This window comes from Centruroides vittatus, unplaced genomic scaffold, assembly GCF_030686945.1.
Source record: "Centruroides vittatus isolate TY-2023 unplaced genomic scaffold, ASM3068694v2 contig_1213, whole genome shotgun sequence".
NCBI classification, from domain to species: domain Eukaryota; kingdom Metazoa; phylum Arthropoda; class Arachnida; order Scorpiones; family Buthidae; genus Centruroides; species Centruroides vittatus.
In genome coordinates this window covers 823,548-845,257 of record NW_027120776.1, presented here as the reverse complement: position 1 = coordinate 845,257, position 21,710 = coordinate 823,548, and the positions used below count along the sequence as shown (strand labels likewise).

The following is a 21,710-nucleotide window of genomic DNA, read 5'->3' as shown; positions in this document are numbered from 1 at the left end:
TGTACACGTTTTTTCTGCATCCCCTTACAGATGGAACATACTAAATCGTAATATCACCGGTTTAACATTGAAATCCGTAAGTAATATAAGATGGGAGAGCGGAATAAACGCGGAATAAATATATCAAATATTTTAATGGATTTTTTTTTTTAAACTCCTGTCAACTATACAGAACTATCATAAAAACATGCCAGTAAACTCCTATCGGTTGGGTTAAGTTATAAATCTAGTCCAAGGGTGGGCAACCTTTTTTATAACATGGGCCAGAATAAATTTTACGTTTTTTTCCGCGGGCCGTAGTAGTTAATTGACGCCTTCTTGTGACTTGTAATTTTTTTAGTCTGCAAATACGAAATAAATAAATAAAAAGTTAATTACTACATTCATTTCTCTTATCGTTTTCGAAAATTACAAAGAATTGGAAAAATAACTATTAATTAGTTATTTTTCCAATTTAATAATCTATTAAAGATCTCGCAGGCCGGATAGAAACTTTTCGCGAGCCGTAGCTGGCCCGCGGGCCGGGGGTTGTCCGCCGTTGATCTAGTCTGCTCGTGATTCACATAATCGGACGAGGGTGGCCGAATATCTAGCAGGCGGCTAACAGCCCACAACCGCTCCGGGATATAAAGTCGGACTCTTTACGCGTGTGTTGCTTCTACCAGCTAAACCGTGACGTTGGTGCTCTGTAAAGCGCATGCGCCAATGCCTATAATCTAGCTGCTTGGAAGTTGACAGGCAGGCGGCTAACAGCTCAGAACCGGTCCGGGATATAAAATTGGACCCTTTACGCGTGCGTTGCTTCTACCAGCTAAACCGGGTGAGGTTGGTGCACTGTAAACCGCGTGTGCTAATGCCTATATAATCTGGCTGATTAGAAACTGACCCGGTTTCGACATTCCTTCCGCCACTGAATTATTCGAATATACAATAGCAATCTTATCGTTTTTTTCACATGTAGTATAGAAATTTGTAAAAGATACATAATGCAGTTATGAAAAAATATTAATTTTAATTAATGCAAAGTACGTTAAAATATGAAAATTTATATTTTATAAAATACAAGGGAAGGTCATTGGAAAGTGGAATCGGCGCTTCCATCGCTTCCAATGACGGCACGCCACTGATATAGGGAAAATCGACAGTTTCCGACCCGCGCATCTGCTTCTGATAAGCTAAACACTCGATTTTCAGCGGTACGTTATAGGAACTAACTGAAATTCAAACTCCTAATCAGAACTCATTACTAAATGGTAATTTTTATCGCTCGAGATACTTCGAATTAGCGCTACACTTGATTCAGCGCCAATCTTACAGCCGAACAAACAGTGGCACTATATCGAAGTTCAATTACACATTTAGGCATGTGCCGCTTAACGACGAACCCAATCAGATTATGACAGAGTCTTGGTAAGTTTTAAGAGTCCCTAAAAATTCGGTATCCGCCTATAACTTTTCTGTATTCAGATGTATGTAAATGCATAAATACTTACCATTGTGTTACGTGTAGCGTATAAAACTCTATACGAATAGTAGAATATATGTATCATGTAAGTTTGCCTACTCTATCGTGATCCCTTGACATATATCTTGGAACATATACCCTTCGTTAAGGGGCATACTGTATGTTATATGGACTATGTTACTACAGTACGTTAATATATATATAACTTTATTATAAATAAACATTACTATAATTTACCTGTTAAAACAATGGCACAAAATCGTACAGAAAAGTCCAACCTTCTTCAAAACCTATCAATAAACAGGTTTGATGTCCAGAAATGTCGGAAGAGCCGCCTTCTGAGGGTTCTTCTTGTTCCATGAGGCCTTTCATCCTCTTATTATTACGGAATCTAAAATAGTCCAAGTTATTTAGATTGACCATTCCGTCCATCTCCACGCATCCATTTAATCTCGCCCCAAATGTGGAAAGAGAAAATTCATAATACAATTAAACAAATTATCTCTTAGAGCCTTGTACTTTTCTATCTATTTGGAAGAAGGGAAGGGCCCTTTTTAAATCATAGCTTAAGACCCCAACATGTGTAAATTCTTTTCTGGTTGATGGCCGGATGGCCGAGCGGTTAAAGTGACAGCCTACCGCTCTAGGGGACCCGGGATCAAATCCAAACGAGTCGGTGTGGTCTGTTCGGATATGTGGGGCCCTGTTCCTCACCCATTATGGGTCTGGCCGAACTCATAATGGAGTTACTGAAAGAGGCCCTCTTAGTACCCACAGAGCGGAAAGAGTTAAAAAAAATAAATCAGTACCCACAGGGCGGTATGAGTAATGAATAAAAGAGGCGAAAACAATTTTAAAAAATTATTTTTCTCATTTAGAACTAATAAAAAATAATTTACATAAATTTATTTGTAATATTTAAAAGTAGTAATTTAATAAAATAGTTTAATATTTATTTATTACAGATGCTGATGCAATTTCTTAAAGAGGGAGCGTCATTCGCACATGTGCTTTGCTTAGGAAGACAAGATGGCGGACAAGCTGAAGGATTTTATGGGAAGGTTTTCTAAAGGTCCTAGAGGACTTTCCACCGGTTTAAAGTTATTAGTGGCTGCCGGTGGATTAGCTTACGGCGTTACTCAATCTGTATACACGGGCAAGTGTCTTATTTCCTTTCTAATTCTCCCAGAAAGTTTTTATATTGTTTTCGTCCTTTGTAGTTCTGAAGATAAAATGTTACGCGAGTGTATAATGGGAACGTTCCTTATCAGTTCCAGAATAATTTATATTATTACAATATTTTCTATAATTGAAAACAGGAATTGAGTAGAAACAACCGATGAGGCTATACGTTCGGAGTTGGTAGAAGTTACCTTTCTGTACATTATTTATAAATATACACTGTACGTAGACCTAAACGTAACGATAAGATTCCGCCTGAATGAAACGGGTGTGATCTTATCAGAGCTGTAGATCATGCCCATAAAATTTCGGGGCTCCAAACCTTCCGTTCAGAACAGCAATTTTACCTGAAAGAGTGACTTGAACCAGTTTCAAAAGTAAAATCCATTCCCCTCCAAAAACTCATTAAAAAACTGGCCCACCAGTGGCCAATCAGTTCCATTCCCAATAACGTATTCGTCTGTAATGCCTAAATAGGGGCCAGTTACCCTTATAAAGAACTGGAAAGCATTCCCCCAAGTGTTACATTGCCATAACTTAACAAACATTAAAAAACGAGATGAATAAAAGTTGTGAAATATAAACAGACTTTACCATTTCTCAACAGGAGTTATTTGAAATTTGGGTTGAAGTTTACTATCTGGGACCATCATGGCTGCCCTTCCGGAATCTCTAGTACAGACGCGATTAGAAATGGTCAGTTTTGGGAAACAGTGGAAGGACACACGTTCTAACCAAACCTATTCTATTCTAATAATTTGGTTGGTAATAATTATGGTAATTTATTAGAATAGGTTAGGTAAGAATATGTGTCCCCACTGTTTCCTTCTGTTTGCTGGAATCAGAGACGAGCTACCATTTTGTCCATTATAAGTAAATTTAACCATTTATTTATATTTGTAGTCTTAATTCTGTAGTTGCACTCGATAGTATATTAGAATAAGTTAGGTTATTTTATCGCGTGAATGCGTTAGGTAGTGATGATGATGGTCCCAGATAGTAAACTTCAACCAAAAATCTTAAAAGGTAAACTTTGGGCACTGTCTTGTATGAGCTGGTATAGCGATACGAATCTTTAATAAAGTAATGTTTTTGGTCATCGAATATGACCGAATTGAATCGATTATGTGTATTAAATTAATATAATAATGTAACGAGAATTTTATAAATCGTAAGAATTAAGAAGGAAATCCTAAAACTGTTTAAAAATTGGTAGAGAAGTAACAAAACTTGTCTTATGTTATAAAAGCTACGAATTGAAACGTGATCTATTTTTATTTTTCTAATTAAATCTTTTTGAATTTATATGTAAGTAATTAACAATGCTTCTGATTAAACAAGAATTAGAAGTATTAATTAATGACTTGCTTAAAGGTAAAACTACAGGTGTTTAATTCCCATTTTGAGAGAACTGCACTGTTAATGATTATTTATTATTCTGAAATAGAAAACAGAATGACACATGACCTGATGCGACAACTTCATTAAGATTTTACAATAATAATATGCATTTTGAGTATCTATGGCATATCGGTCATTAATCTCTTAATATAGTTACAAGTTCATATAACATCTCTTGTTAACAGAATATACTTCTGTTTATGAGAGATGTCATAAAAATGTATTATGGGTTGTTCGGAAAGTAATTTCGTTTTTTCCATAGAAAAATAAACACAATATTCTTATAATAAATAAATATTCTATTGAATTATATATTGACCATTTTGGTCAAATACCTGTTGTCATTGTTTCTGGTAGTAGCATGATTTCACATTCATAAAAATTTTGATCGTTTACAAAAAAATGATCCAAGTGATTTTTGACATTGTCATTTCAAGTAAATGTCTTACAGTTAAAAAAAATTTGTATAGACCGGAACAAGTAATAATCTGAGTGTGCCCGATCTGGCGAATATGGTTGGTGTGATAACACATCCCATCTAAGCTATAACAGTTTCTGACGAGTTACCAAACTTGTGTGAAATTTCGCATTATCATGGTAAAACAGTACACTTTGTTTGTTGATCGATTCTGGCCTTTTCTGTTTGATGATATTACTCAATTTGTTTACTCAATGGCAGTACACTTTCGAATCAATTGTTAAATTGTCTGGTAAAAGCTCAAAAACAAATTTCTTTAAAATCCCACCATAGAGAGCATCTCTCTTTAATAACATGTGGAACCCATATATCGAGCTTTGAAACGAAACCAATTCGTTTTAAGTAATAATAAATGGTTCAGTTTAACAGATTTAATCTCTTAGTGATTTCACGTGTTGTTGTACGGCAGATTGCTTCAATCGGTACCTTTATTTTGTTTTCATTGGCTTCAAATGGCCATCAGAATGTGGTGTTTCTTCGATATTAAAATTGCCAGAATGCAATTTTGTAAACCGGTTTCGGCACTGTCTTTCTCTCAACACATCTTCTCCAAACATGTACCACAATTTTTTTTTCTTGTTTGAACAGCATTTTGGTTTTTTAGTTATAAAAAGGCAAAATATGCCGAAAATGATGCTTTCGATTTTCCAAATTTGACAGGACACCGAAAAAAAACAATTGTACAGAATCAAACAAAATTTTTTACAAATAAGCCTTAAAATGTCAGCAAGTATATAATGAAAATGTGGTTTAAAATAATATTGGCCGGTAAAAATACATCTAATTCCTCTAGTAATAAAAAAACGAAATTACTTTCCGAACAACCCAATAATTACGTTAGGTCATGCATTGGTTCTGTCTTTTATTTCATAAGAATAAAGGTAAAACTACATTTGATAACTGTATCAATGCTTATAGAACAATCACTAAGGTGTTTGCCATTTGTATTCCCTTCTTTATGGCAGTAGTATAAAACACTAGATTTTCAATTTCAATTGTCTTCTAATACTAGTTGGTATATAAATGTCATTTTTACTTATCCTCTCTTATAGCCTAACAGCTGGGAAAGTATGACAATATGGTCAAAAAATGACCCCCATTATTATTATTATTTTTGTACTCTGACCTTGAAATGTTGAGAAATGCAAAAAAAATTTAGGGTTTTTCTGTATGTGATGTTAATGTGCATATGTACTACATGCACATGTGTAGGGCATGATTTTGTTCACCCATTTTAATAACTGTGTCTTTTGTTGAAAATTTCTGAAATTCTGCATGAAGGTTTGTGTATTAGGAGCATTGATGCTATTAAATTTTGGTGGTTAAAGGCTGAGTAATGCTTTAGAGTGACCACTGCTTGGTTTAGTGCTGTCTGGTTAGGCCCCTTTTTTCTGGTCTCAAAGTTCTGAGCTGTAACAAGCTTTTGTAATAAGAATGTTTATTGATGCTACTATTTGGAACATTGTTATGATAGGTGCTGTATATAGTAGCAGCCCCTTTCGAAATCCCAACGTAAACATTTTTTTGATGTTTTGGAGTAGGATAGTCTTTGAAATGAACAATCTCTGAACTGAGTGTTGAGTAGATTCTGTTACACTCAGATGTTGAGAGTCATATACATACTAACAAGTATGTTACAATGCCTGGTCGGAGTGCTGTTAAATAACAGAAAGTGCTCTAAAGTCTGTACAAGTTAAGAGACACTGAATAGAATGTTTTCTAAATAATAATGTCTATTTTTATTGTTCATTTTTATGTCAATTTGATATTATTCCTTCACTTTTACTACAGGCAAGTTTAAAAACTGATTTAAACGTGCTAACAATGTACATGGAACCAATAACTGGTGTGAAATAGAAAAAACAAATGCAAATGTTTCCAACTCCTTCCGAGTTCTTCCTCGGGTGTTATAATGGTTGCCAGATGGAACGTCATAAAAGCTTTTTATGGAATATAAAATTTATACAAGCATTTGAATTAAAAGTCAAAAAATTCAAAATAACTAAGTTGTGCATGCATATTTCCGTGTTTAACCTTTGGTTGAATATCTGTTAAGCACAGGAATACGCATGCGCAACTTAGTTATTCTGAATTTTTGTACTTATAGTTCAAATGCTTGTTCAAATTATATATTTCATAAAAAGCTTTTACGACGTTCCATCTGGTAACAACTATAACACCTGAGGAAGAACTCGGAATGAGTTGGAAAACGTTTGCGTTTGTTTTTTCTATTTCACACCAATTATTGGTTCCGGTACATTGTTAACCGCATCCTGGTGTGGTGTGTTGTTATGTAAAAGTGCTATATAGTAACCAACCAAACAATATTCCGTTGTGATAAATTGAATACTTACAGCTGATAAAATGTTATAACAATTGGAGCAAGAAATTGGGGACATTTGCTGTATTTTGCAAATCACATACATGAATAGAATGATATAACACAAAGGATATAATAGGATGGTCGAGTTAATTTAGATGTCGGCCTACCTCTGTGAGGAATTCAAAATCAAATCTTTTTGGGTTGAAAACCCAATCAGGCTTCATCCTTCACCAGCTGACTGCTCCATTGTTGACTTGACTCGATACCTTTATCAATTACTTGTGTATTATTTGTGTTTCTGCCATGTAAATGCCATTTACTGTTTTTTCATTGCTATGCTCATATTAATTTTGTATCATTAATAATGTTCATGTATTAATTTGTAAATATGAAGGTCATGTCACAATTATTGATCATTACTGAATAAAAGAGTATTAAGTCGGTTTTATTTAAATTTTTATAGGCCTTCGCATAGTCTCTGACTACGTAAAGCACCTGTTTCCAAATGTCCAGAGAGCACTTTACTCTGCTGGCAGAGCCATTTTCATGGATAGAGCAACTGGACTACTCTATTGCAGCTAAAATGGCATCTGTCAATGGGAATCATTGCCTTTGTAAATACTTAGTTTCTGAAACAAGTCAAAATTACAGGGAGACACGTCAAGTGAATAAGGCAAATGTGCAAGAATTGCCCAACCTTATTTCGGTTGCAGTTAGGGTTTGGGAAGTCTCGACATTCTCAAAGTCCCGGGACACGAGACAGCAAGTCTAAACAATTCGTATGTTTAATTCTTATAATCATAGATTCATTTTTTGGCAGTAAAATCTTATAATTATAAAACCAACTTAGTAATCATACTAATCATTAATAATCATCACCTATTCTCTATTCATTAGTCATATAAATAATATAATGAACTAGCAATTAGACTTCTTTTCTGATTTAATAAAATAGGCATTTAAAAAAATCAGAGCATTTACAGCTTTATCCGATAATCTGTTTCTGATTTTTGTGATAATGCCTCCGGACAAGGAGAACACACACTCGTTTTTAACAATGTCGGTTTTATTGTGTTTAAAGCTTTATAAAGTAGTTCCAAACTTTCAGTACGTTTTCCGGTTGCTTCAAATAATTGGAACTCTCTTTTAATGTTGCTTTTGATCTTTTTGCAAGAATTTCGGGTACATTTTCTTCGATTTTTTTTTATTGCCTGTTCCATTTGACTTTGAAACGACTCATCGGGTTCGTTGTGTACTGTAGAGCTACTGGTACTGGGTTTGGCGTCCATTATTTCCAAATCTGGCGTTTGGATACGAGGGATATTTTCAAAAAGTCTGTAACATAGATCTTCCGCAAAAGCAATAAGTGCAGTTTTGTTCAAATTCGAAGTAAAAAAATCCATATTTTGCGACAGCTGTGGTGGCCAGTGTGGCAAATATTTTAACAAACATATAACCCGTTGTGACCTTTCTTCTAGACGGGCTTTCAATGTTTCAAAGAACCATACTGCCAGATTATTATTTGTCGTCGTCGATTGAATTTTTTTCAGTAAAACTTCAATTATTGCTTCGGCTGTGAGTAACGAAGAGTTTAGTCTGCTTAAGGCTTCTACAGCTATCTTGACTGGCTGCAATAAAGTAATGATTGACTGCAAAAGAAGAAGATTGTCTTCATTCCATTTGTCTAGCATGTTTAAATCAATCAATGCTTTCTTTATGCAATTTTTGAGCTTCAAAAACCTTTCTGCCATTACAATTATAGAATTCCACCTCGTTTTGACATCCAGTAGTAAACTGAGTTCTTTTCCAAATTTTGATTTAACATATTTCTGTAATTGGCTGTTTTTTAGTGGACTCTTTCCAAACAATTTCACTAGGAATCAAGTTTCATCAAGCACTCTTTTAATTTCATCAATTGGTTGTAATTGGCAGTTTGTTTCGTAGCTGGCATTGCAGTCCTCTTCTTTATCAGAATAGTTTTTGTTCTCCATGATTTCATCATCACTATCTTCGGTGGTAGAAGTTGCGGATGTGGCAGTAGCCTGATTTTTTTATTATAAAATGTGTCTACAACTCTTAGATGTATTGCGTGGTTCAAGCATAGGATCATCTCGCTGGGACTATCCCTTCCAAACTTCTTCATTACATTTGGACCATCGCTGGTGGTGGCCACAATATGTTTTTCAAAATCCAATTGAAATCTTTTCAATGTATCTTCGACTATTTGTCTGGTCTCTTCGGCACCGCACTTTCTGGATATATACACTAATCCCAAATTGAAAACTTCTCTGTTCACACCATGCAGACACAAATTAAAGTACCTCCGGTTTCGGACGCTGGTCTATTCGTCAACTGAAAGACTGAAACGTGTACCAGAAGCAACAAAATCTTTTAAAATCTGAATCATTTCTTCTTTTCTCTCTTCATAATAACTCAATATGATTTTCACGACATCAGTTTTATTCTTAGGCATTTTATAACCTCTCTCGATAATACTCTCACGAATGAATTTACTCTTTGTGATTGCCCTTATTGTAAGTTTAATAATTCCCTTATTGTAAGTGTAATAATTTCCCGCTTGGAGGCAGAGGATGCTCTGCCGCCAAGTGGGAAATTATTTCAGGCAAAGACTTTTTTGCAGCATATCCTATTATTGTAGACTGCTTTTCAGTTTTTATTTTTTTAGATTCCATTTTGCAAGATGTCCCAGGTTGTGTAACTGATTTTGATTTTTTCGACTGATTTACAAAAATATTGTGAACTCTTTGCAGGTGCCTGTCAAGGCCTGTAGTATTCGATCCTTTACATGAAATTTGTTTTGGACATAATGAGCACTGTGCGGTTGATTCGTTTATTTTTTTTATAATGTTTCCACACTTTTGCTTTACGTTCCATATTAAATGAATAGATTGGTATCTATTTAAATTTGTTGACGATCTATAACAATAACAATAATCCAAAATTAATGTTATTTTTGTTTACTGAGTATCACTATCATATTAATTATTTTTTTAATAAAATAACAATCTCATCCAAGGTAAACGTCCAACTGAAGTAAACAAAATGTAGTGTTTGTTTAAACTTACATAAGATGGGCGTCGTTTCCACAAGAGCGTCGCAACACAACCGCGCACAGCACTTCACTTCATAAAGTGAAATTGATAACTGACTGAACTGACAGTGCTGACAAAGACAGCCACAAATATCACAATCTCATAAACAAACATCACAAAATAACAATATGGCGGCAACATATTTGTAAAGATTGTCTCTTAACAGAGTAAGGTTAAGTCACACGGCCTTGTAAATTACCCCCACCTGTGTTGTTTATTTGTAAACAGGAGGGAGAACAAAAGAAGTATCGCTGGGTTAACCTTTTTAAAATAAAATTATTACTATACAATTTCGACAAGCGTGTCTTGAGTTTTGACCCGAAAGTCCCGGGACTCTAGACAATTAAATTTAGAAAAAGTCCCGGGACTTCGAGACACGAGACGTCCCGGGACCCAAACCCTAGTTGCAGTGTTGTTACCACACTAGCAATATGACAATAAGTATTGTTGAGTAATAAAATCAACTGTTCTTGCACAAATACAAGTCTCTCTTGCCAAAGTGTGTGTGTTGTAAATGAGGTTTAAAGAATATTTTGTAATGCTGTGCATTAGCTATTGTCTCAGAAGATAAGCTTGTTTGAAGATAACAGCAGCCACATACAATGATAAGCATCGTTTTACATCTTTAGGATACTGTATAACATTCTTGGGTATCTATATGATAAGCATCACTTTAACGTTACTAAGAGATTGCCTGAGCTGCTTTGCTCTAGAATGGGTCAGCAACCTTTTCGGAGTGTTGTGCCAAATAATTTTTACAAATGTACCGTGTGCCGACATGATTCTACGAATTTTATTTTGAAACTTTTTGTTCTTAGAAATTAGAATTCTCAAAATTCTGGTTCATTGAATAGGACAGGTTTGCAGTTCGTGCAATTTGTTACAACGGCTTTATTAATGATGGAAACCAGTCATTTAGGTGTTAAAAAACATAGGATAGCAATTATAAATTACATTTTTAATGTAATAAAACATTGAACATAGTTTGAATACAAACAAATTATCAAAAAAATCTGTTATTAATCATTTTCTTTATTAATTACAACTATTAATCGATTAATGTGAGCCTTGTCCCTGTATTTCTTTGCTTGATTTCTCAACATCAGGTGTGTAATTTGTCACTTTTGGCTTCATGCAGGTTTCTGAATGTTCAAGTGGTAGACAACAACTTTGTGAATTCAAAATACCTGTCATATGTGAGAAAATTTGTTCATAGAGGTAAGTTGAAGTTAGTAGAGCACAATGGATTGTCTTCAAACAATTAAAACTTTCAGGTAAACATATCCAACAACTGAAAATGACAGCCGGCTTTTTCGGGCAGTCACTTTTGAGAGTTTTCCACAATTCTGACAACATTAATTCTATAAGTTCCATTTCAAAATTATCAGTGTCCATCTGCTCAAAAAGGGATAAATCAAATGAGACCATTTTTAAATCAATTAAGTTAGGTTTAATAAGGAAAGGAAATATGGGTGCATGAATTTCAGTCTCCATATCGTTTGGAAAATTCTACTTTAAGACCTTCAACATACATTTGTAGTTCATCTTTATTAACAAACCTTTTTTTCTTTTCTAACTATTGCACGGGCGGCATCAGTAGAAACAGAAAATATTTTTTTATATTATTATTCTGATTTTCAAAATAATTTTAAAATGCTGTGGTAATGTCTTGTCCTGTAGTTGTACCAGTAAGAGGAATCAAACAACATAATTTTTTATAAATTTGATCTTTCCCACAATATCGAGCAACTATTGCTAGGTGTGCCACATCATTCACATCAGTGCTTTCATCAATGGCGACACTGAATATAGAGGCTTCATGTAATCCAGTTTTCTGTTTAGTTGTCACGTTATTGCCCATATCTGTTATTTGTCTCTCAATTGATCTCGCAGAGACAGATATAACTCGAATTCGAGACAGTATTGTCTCTTTATTTAGTAAATCACTGATTAAAATATTGGCACTTTTCAAAAATGTTTGATGAATTCACCATATGTGAAAGGTTTGCCTTTGGAAGCTATACATTGAGCAATTGTACAACTACATTCGGTAGCTTTATTTTTAGTTCCTTGACTAAAAAAAGTAGTTTGTTTTTTAAAACTGGAAACAGCTTGTTTAATTGCTTCAGTTTTCTCATCAGTGTTCGTAAACGTAGAATGATGTTTGCTTTGATAATGTCTTTGTATGCTCGAAGTACAGCACACAACACTTTCGTAACATTAGGAACAAACAGCACGACCCTTTTGTTGTAGAAATAAATCCATATTCTTCGGTCCAAATGTCTTGAAAAGATCGAACGTTAACTTTTTGTCTTTTATGAGCCATTCTAGGATGGTATATTACTTATTAATAACAAGCAATTGGGAATAGGCAAATTGTCCGGATTCAGACATGCAGAATATGCCGACTATTGCATGTCTGGCCTCGGTAGACACAGATAAGAACACAGAACATGAACTCATGCGCATTACATATGCAAAATGTAGCCGACATGAACGCTTGCTACATAATTTCAATACCATTTTAATTCATTCAGCATGCCACTGAAAATGGTCTTGTGTGCCATGTCTGGCACGTGTGCCGTAGGTTGCCGACACCTGCTCTAGAGGAACTGGAAAGTCATCATTCAGCTAACATATCTCCCCAGAAACTAAAGGAGCCTTTAGGAAATTAATGATTTCTAACAACAGATGTCATTCTAGCTGCAATAGAGTGGTCTATGCAATCTAGCCATGAAAATGGCACAGCTCTGCCAACAGACATTAATTTATTATTCATTAATAAAACCTGTAACCTCTTACAAAAGTATAAATGTATTAAATTTGTCTCTTAAGTTCTAGTATGACAATCAAATTATCTACTATTGGTACTATTTATGTGTTTTAGGGAGCACTTTATTTTCGTTATTCTTACTAATTCATTTAACTCTCAAATTGAGGGTAGGTATTAAGAATATTTATTTATGAGGGATTCAGAAAAATTTTGTTATAGCTCTTAGGATATGCCAGACATTTATATTGAAGTGTTCAGAATGAACATATTTTATAAGCTGTGTTTATACTGTCATACAAACCACTATGAAGAATAAAACAAACTATTGTCTGCATCGTACTACGCAACACAAACTAAGTCGCGACGTGATTGGTTAAACCAGTGTTTCTCAACGGGGGCGATTTTTCCATGTTGGGGCGATTAGTAACAGTTATATTTTGGGGGCGAAAAACAACTTTCTGCGGGCGATATAGTAAAACATTATATTCAGAATAATTAGATATTTTATTCATTATATCATACAATAATTAAACAAATAGCATTCCTATAATCCTTCTTCCTTCCACTTTTAACCCTTTTTGTATTGTCCAAACAAAGAAATCGGTTACAATTAACACAAAAGGTGATTTACGATTACTTTTGACAAATTTCAAATCAAAGGTAAACAAATTGGCCCAACTTAATGAGCCTCAAACTTTGCGCTAACAATAATTTTTCTATATACTTGTAACACTTTATTGAATATAAAATGTTTGTTTTATTATACAGTATTTGTTAAATTTGTTAACACTTATGTTAAGTTTGTTAATTATATTAAAATGTAATACATATTTTGAGTAAATAAATGTTTAATTTTTTACAAAGTATATAATTATCAAATAAACCCAACAAAATTTTTTTCGAAGAGAATGGGGCGATACTACGTAACGGTTTGATTGAAGGGGGCGACGATTCGTTAGAGGTTGAGAAACACTGGGTTAAACGAACCGCAGTTTGGCAAAAGTTTAGATATTCTCAACTCCTAATGTGAACCACTTAAACACTTACCAAAAGATAACAAATTGGCAGTTTGTATCTACATTTTGGTGATTTGTATGCTAATGTAAATCTTGCTTAACTGGAGAGATTACTCTATTTATTCTTATAGTTTGTGATTAGTCATTTAATGTAAAAATTTGACGTATTATAAATTTTCAGTTGACGGTGGTCATAGATCCATCATCTTTAGTCGTATTGGAGGCGTTCAAAATGAAGTTTATGCCGAAGGATTACATTTTAGGTGAGTTTTGTTTTGTTTTCTAAAGATAATTAAATAATTTTTTTTAAATGTTTTTCACTTTGTGCTCAATACCACGTTTTAAGAAGTCCGTCGTGGGTTTGATCACGACTGCGAAGGGAAAGGTTGAAAAATGAGAGACGGGACCCGACACACTCGGATCTGTGCACCTGTATATATTTCTGAGAATTATCTTCATCTATAAGTCCCATTGTTACCGTAATTGAATCTGTGATGAGAATAAAAATAGCATTTTGGATGCTTAAAGTGGAAAGGATTCAAATAAGATATCAAATTTATTTTTTTGAAGTGAATACCGTCATTGGCTTGCTTTAGTATGGTCGACAAATCTTATACTCATTAATATAAATAAGCTTCAAATAAATTATTGAGTATCACAAAAGTATGTGGCACCCCTAAAGCCAGATTGGAAAATCAGCTTTAAGGATGCCCACAGCACAGATCGGAAAATCGGTGTTCTAACACTCTCTGAGAATAATTTATATTAACTCGACGTTGTATTTTCTTTCAATCCAAAATCACTGCACATGCACACAAAAGGGAGCTACTTTATATGATTTCCAAAGACAGTGTCTCGGAGATTCACTACTAAGTGTGATCACTTCAACGCTCGTGGCGGGTCTCGTTCTCATTCTCCAATCTTTTTTGGTATCGCTAGTTTTGAGTGCGATCATTCAAATTTCCACGGCCATGAGGTCATCCACAATGCATTTTTGGGGAAATTAACCTATCCAATTTCAAAATTTCTCTCCGTTGCGTGTTGCCCCCAGTTGAATTTTTGTCAATGCCTAACGAAAATTTCCCATTTTTGAAAGAATAATCATGGCTATTGTATTGTTTGAAATTATTTTTTTATTTTGCACAAACAAAAATAAATAAATATATATATATATATATATTAATAAATGTAAAAAGGAAAAAAATTATAGTTCGGAAGTTAGTTTTGATATAAAATTATAACGACCATCGCCATCTACTTTCAACAACGTTCCAATGCCGAAACGAGATATCTCAGGTCAACCAGTCAAGATTAGCGGGTCGCAACCAGAGATATTTTGGGAATAACATGGGATAGGTAAATGGGTTTTTTCAAAGATTTGTTTGTCAAAATTCGATTTTGCAATGCTTGCATTTCCAACTTCCCAACAAGTAACGCATGCGCAAATCTCGCACTAGTGCCTGTTTGTAGAAAGAGTGTCGCCATTTTGTATTTTACTTTAACTCGGTTCTCGATCCCCCGAGTACCCCAAGTATGGTTTTTTTATGCGTGCATGATTTAGGCGCCTAATGCTCTTTGCCAAATTGCAACTCCTGACATGTACTTCTTTATACCTCTAAGCTGGTAAGCCAGGACGGCACCGCAATTTTATAAACAAGACATAGTTTTATCGTCTAAAACATTATGCCAAGGTAATTGTTTATATCCTAACCGTATTGCTGCTTCATGTTCTGTTGAAAATGTCTAGAATTTTACAGGAAAGATTGTGTATTAGGGGATCGATGCTGTTAAATTTTGGTGGTTTTAGGTCGAGGGGTGGAGAGATAGAGGAGGTTCGTGTGTTATATCTCCAGTATGGTCACACTTAATGCTAATAATGAGTAAAATCTTTTAGTTTTTTTTTATAAAACCCATCTTTGACTTCAAAATTAAGCTTATTGCTGTTTTATAATAATTAATAATATAAAAAGTTTTAAAATAAAATATCGTAACAGATGGCACCGTATGCAATTTTAAATGTTGTTTCCGAGATAGTAAATTTAAATTGATACGGGTGCTCTTTACTTACAAACAAGTTAGGTCCCTGAGGTTTTGTTGTAAGTAACCTAGAAAGTATATTTGTACACATAACAACCACTTATTGTTAATATTTGATTGTTTGATGTACTTAATAAAATACATTACGCTTGTTTATCCGCTCTCTACTGCTTATTAGTGGCTGTTTCAAACACGGATTTTTTCATCCAGCACATTTTGTTTTGTAATATCAATGTAATCTATTTCCACTGCTAGATTTACTATTAAGTTTTGGACACATTTTTGAAGCACCAATAGTAAAAAATTATAAAAATTGCAAACAATGGTGATGAACAGAGTTACTCTGTTATCAACTTCAATGCCACCTGACGGGTGATGATGGAATGTCAGAATTTGCACAAAAACAAAAAAATGACAATACTAATAGAAATAAATTCTCATTAAGTATTCATTAAAAATTGATTATTTATTACTGGCCAAAGACTGACATTGACACAAGTGCCAAGAGAAAGGATGTTTGTTTGTTTGTTTGCTTGTTATACATTCCTAGGCTATTCAACCGATTGCTACAAAATTCGGCAGTTACATTCAAATACTTTTAACTTAGATTATGCCGTACATCCCACCCCAAATTATCGATCGGATTTCTATATATCGATTATTTTCTGTCTACATTTGATTGCTGGCTTTATGTGTGGTGCCATCTATTGGAAAAAATTTAACAAAATAATTAACTAAATATAATTCTTACAATAAAAGGATATAATTTTAAAAAGTATATATTATATTCACTGAATTACTGCGACAATGGTATAGCATGAAATAATGTGCTATTATGCCTTTACTGCGACAGGTAGTGCATAGCACTTGCCTGCATGAAATGTAGTATTTTGCCCCCGTTTTTCATACTTAGTTTCTTAGAGTTAACATTAGAAAATATTATACTTTAGACCCCCTATAACATGGTAGATACGTTCCGTGTTATATGAATTCCATGTTGTACGAGTCACTTAGATTTTACAAATACATGAGCCATTCACAGCCCAGTACTTATGCAGTTTAGGAAGTACAACTGTTTGAAAGGTTTTCTTCCATAAAATTAATCGATTCTAGACTAATTTGACTCGAACATTTTCAAAACATGTATAATTTTTTAGGAATAATCCATATAAACTATGCTATAAACAAAAAATTGTAGGAATACTTACCGAGTGCGCACCGTTCGAAGACGCCATTGCTTAAGCTGGTTTTCGTCGAACGGCGGACGCGTTTACTGATAAGTTATTTTTCTGCAAACTTTGGAGACATCGTTAATAGAAATATAATTTTTATGGCCGTTGAATAATGTGTTTTAGTAGGTCCGCTGCTTGTTTAAACCCATTTAAAGGTAGATTAAATTTTAAGCTAAATTTACATCAGTTTTAGCTGGATATTAGAGTATTTGATGACACCTCACAAGCATGCCAACGTGACTTAGAGGTTACATATCTTAATAGGAATCGGATCGTGCTTTCTTGTTTGTATGTGCCTAGTTTGAGGACCTACTTATCTCTCTTTTGAGTGATCTTGAAGGATGATTGCATGTTTCCAATAGTACTCACTAGCCACCAGTACACGTAGTAGCAACTGAGAAGTTGTTAGATATACATGTCCACTACAAAGGCCATTACAAGGACAGAAATTATCTCGCCTGACTGGAAGCTCCTTTGTCTGTATAACAGCATGGAGAATAATTTATTTGAACTAAAACACGTGCATAATCTATTAATCCTACTGTTGTGTCCAATAAAATTAATGTACCTTATATGTCCACTTTCTCGGCACATTCTAATAGCATCCGAGAAAGACTAGTTTTGTCTTTTACTTTTTATTTCTCTTTACAAAATTTTTTGTAGTTTATTAATCATGTTATAATTTTATTTTAATTAGTTTCTTTTTATATTTCTAGAATTCCTTGGATTCAGTATCCCATTATATATGATATTAGAGCAAGACCTAGGAAATTATCGTCTCCGACTGGAAGCAAAGGTATTAAAATTCCTTTTATAAAATAAAAATTTAAAAACTTCAACTTTAATAGATACTCTTTCTTAATTTAGATTTACAAATGGTTAACATCTCTCTTCGAGTTTTGCAACGACCCGATTCAAACATGCTGCCCCTTATATATAAGATGTTAGGAACCGATTACGACGAGCGCGTGTTGCCTTCGATATGCAATGAGGTCTGTCTTTTTTTTATCGTAATAATTAAGAATTATATTCGAAAATTTATAAACGTGCTTTTATTTTAGGTTTTAAAGAGCGTCGTAGCTAAGTTTAATGCTTCTCAGCTGATAACACAACGACAGCAAGTATCTTTATTGGTCAGAAAAGAACTGACAGATAGAGCACGGGATTTCAATATTATTCTCGACGATGTTTCAATTACCGAATTGAGCTTTGGAAAAGAGTACACTGCGGCAGTTGAAGCAAAGCAGGTTAGTTTATTTACATTTTATATTTTTTTGGAGCAACTTTTCTTCTAAAGTTCTTCCGAAACACCAATCGTAAATCTCGGGCTTAGAACATTAATTTTTTTCTAAGCTCGAGGTTTGTAGCTGGTTGTACTTTGACACAAAAAGTGACGTTCTAGTCATCAAAAACTTCAAATATAAGACCAGTACAACCACCAGTACAACCATAAGACAGTACAACCTGTACAACCATTCATGAAACATGAAGTTTATTTAGGCATAAATTTTGAACAGTTTACTACCTGGAACTTAAAAAAGTGCGTTTCTAATATAGGTTGCCCAACAAGAAGTTCAACGAGCCGCTTTCGTAGTAGAGCAAGCCAAGCAGGAACGACAACAGAAGATCGTGCAGGCGGAAGGTGAAGCCGAGGTCGCAAAAATGATATCCTTTAGAGTCCACTTTTTTTATTTTAGATTTGATTTCCCACCAAATGATGAAATCCAAAATATGAATGCTGCCACTTAATTTTACAAACCTGAGCTTTTTATTCTGTATGTTTGTGAATCTTGGTGCCTGCAAGCGAGAACTTTGCTAGCATTGTAAACGCAAACTGAACATTATGTTCACTTTCTTGAAATTCATTGAAACTACAGATTTGTTTCTTTGTTTAAAGCAAGTGATACAGGTTTCTCTCTAATTGTTTGATTCAACTGGAGAGAAACTATTTACTTTCCTGAGTGGCAGCAATATTGATAATATCTTTAGTAATCTGATGGTGAAAACGCGTCATACTATTTCAAAATATTACAAAAGTTTGTCTCTTTAGCTTTGATTTACTTAGGAGATGCCATTGCCGCTAACCCGGGATACTTGAAACTTCGGAAAATTAGAGCTGCACAGAACGTGGCAAGAACGGTAAAAACATTTTAACTGTTTCATCCAATATTTTAAGTTAATATAGTCGAACGATCTTGCAAGAACATTGTATGTGGTGTATGTTAAAATATATCAGTGTTCTTTCGGGATCTGACTTCACCAAGTAAATAAAATGCTTTTTAATTTAACTGTAACTGCAATTTATCAACAAGAGTTATGATTGTTAAGTTTGTTAAGTTACGGCAACTCAACGCTTGGACGATCTGTCTAGGGAGGATGCCTTCTGGAAGATCGCCTTCTGGGAGATCTTTTTAAGGGTAACCGGCCCCTATTCGGGCATTACAGACAGAAAAACACCTGGTAAACTCCACGTAGTCAGTCAGTCCTGGCGAGGCACAAACCCACGACAACTCCCAGTGTTCAGGGAATGGAACTGCTTGGCTACTGGTGGACCATATTATTATTAAGACTCAAAGACTAATTCTGTAAAAGTTATACAGCATTTTGTTCAAACAGCAGAAAAACAATGACTTAAACTGAATAATTTTCATAATCATTTTATTCAGTTTTTGTTAACACTTAAATGTGAATGGAATTAATTGTCATATAAAAGTAATTTACTAGATAATATGTGGCAACTTAAATAAGTTTCTTTCCTGGCTTGTTATAATGTAACATAACAAGAGAAAGTATTGTAATTGTGTCAAATTTCTCTCTCCGATTCTTTGCAAATCTTGATATTTTATGATTCCCTGAACTCAAAAAAAAAAAGAGTAAGAGAATTCCGTGTGTTTTGTTGGCATTTCTTTCATTTAACATCTCAGGATGGGATTAAAGATTAAGAAATGAAATTTGGCATGGTAACTTGTGTATAAGGAGCATTGATACTACTAAATTTCGGATTATGGAACTCGAGAGGCTTGCGTGTCATATCTCGTGAGGTGGGACCAATGAAAACTTTACTTGTTATTGGCATTTACAAGATATTATTAAAGATGAGATTTAAAAATATTCTAACAGATGGTGCCTCACATAATTTTAAGCTCTTGTTACTACTAAAATTTTGTATTATAGTATAACTGAAAATTATCAGACTTCCTAATGTTCCCATTTGAGAGCCAGGAAAGTTGAGCAAGAGCCCTTGCCCCCCTTTCTTTAAGAGAGAGAAGAAATTACGAGATTATTACCCAGAAATCCAGCGTGATCTGAGCAGAGAGGTCTTAGAATATGTAGTTAAGTTTAATATTATGAGCCCAATGTGGGACTAGCTAATACAAACTAGTCTGTGTGGAGAGTCTTAAAGTTGCGTGTGTTTGTTAAGTAAAACTCACGACCCCTACATATTTTATGAAGTTTTTATAAATCAAATACTTGCAAACCTTTTCCGGATTGTCCAAGGCAGCAGCTGCTAAACCACTGCTAGACGGATCTAGCAGTTTAGAATAAATGCCTTAATTTTGGCAAATATTTATCAATAATTTAGTTATTCTTCTAAATGTTCCTTAGATTCTCAAACAAAAGCTTACAAATAAACTTGTTGGCATTTTACTATGGTAATTTTTTTCAAGCTTCCTCTAAAAACTTGTGACATCAATAGTTGGCTTACATGTCAATTTGACAGAACTTGTTTCTTAAATTAAACAGTGTTTTATTCCTGATAAAATTCCATCTTCAGATTATTCATTGGAGAGAATAGTTGTTCTCTCCAATGGATGATCTTAAACTTATTTAGAATCTTATATCTTATGAAAATAAATAATCTTTTTAATATACTTTTCAGATCGCTGCTTCGCAGAATAGAGTGTATTTGAATGCAGGATCGTTGTTGCTGAATATTGCCGATAAAGATTTCGATATAGTTAGCACCGACATTCTACCGGGAAAGAAGAAATGAAGTTAAGACCGTAAATTTTTTTCGTACTTTAAGCAAAATATAACAAATTATATGGGAATTTACGTTATGTATAAAGGCAGGACAAAAGTATGAATTGTACGAGACCTATACTTGTCTCGATATGCAGAAATCTAGTTTAAAAATTAGCGAATACAAATAAACCATTTTTCAATAAAACTATTTGATATTGCGTAACAAAGAGAAAATTAAGAAAATACAGACAGACAGACACACGATTAAACAGATACAACACACTTTAATCGACAATTTTTTTCTTCTTATCCAGACAAATTACAATTTACTTTATGTACAGGATCGTGATCACTTTTAACAAATTAACATCGTCCGTTTTTCTATCACCAGTATTTTACACCACTTTGTGGCCGTTTTACATTAACACCATTTTATAGCAGTTCTTTACAAGAATACGTAATCTATTTATTTATTTATTTTAATACTGTCGCAAACAAAAATAGACTGTATAAATCACGCAAACACAGATGTTTAATTAAATCTACGACAACTACGGATATTGTAAAAATACAGTATCTGTTAGGAATTAAAAACTTGATTAGCATTCATCCAAATTGGACCCACTTTTTCAGGACTGTGAATATTGTTAAAATTTTACAGAGAATTTTTCGTTTTGGGAACGGGATTTTAGCATTTAACTAGATGACGACTGCTGCATTCGTT

The 21,710-nt window shown here is 34.0% G+C and overlaps 1 protein-coding gene and 1 non-coding gene across 2 annotated transcripts; both read left to right on the top strand.

Annotated features, from left to right (window-relative positions):
* Positions 1–2,464: 2,464 nt before the first annotated feature.
* Positions 2,465–21,194, top strand: Phb2 (prohibitin 2). The gene is made up of 8 exons (XM_067283735.1): positions 2,465–2,621; positions 13,933–14,014; positions 17,737–17,816; positions 17,888–18,012; positions 18,082–18,267; positions 18,578–18,685; positions 19,082–19,159; positions 20,901–21,194. Exons 1-8 carry the CDS (start codon positions 2,495–2,497, stop codon positions 21,012–21,014), a joined length of 900 nt encoding a protein of 299 aa, XP_067139836.1. The 5' UTR covers positions 2,465–2,494; the 3' UTR covers positions 21,015–21,194.
* LOC136986571 (small nucleolar RNA U85) lies at positions 18,730–19,022 on the top strand. Its single transcript, XR_010882498.1, has one exon. It is a non-coding gene; the product is annotated as a small nucleolar RNA U85 (small nucleolar RNA).
* Positions 21,195–21,710: the final 516 nt, after the last annotated feature.

Bases quoted from the DNA above. Each gene is read 5' to 3' on its own strand.
- Phb2 (XM_067283735.1), top strand. From the start codon at position 2,495: ATGGCGGACAAGCTGAAGGATTTTATGGGAAGGTTTTCTAAAGGTCCT. The intron at 2,622-13,932 runs GCAAGTGTCTTA...ATAAATTTTCAG, and splicing joins TACTCAATCTGTATACACGG to TTGACGGTGGTCATAGATCC. The intron at 18,686-19,081 runs ATATCCTTTAGA...GCTTTGATTTAC, and splicing joins AAGCCGAGGTCGCAAAAATG to TTAGGAGATGCCATTGCCGC.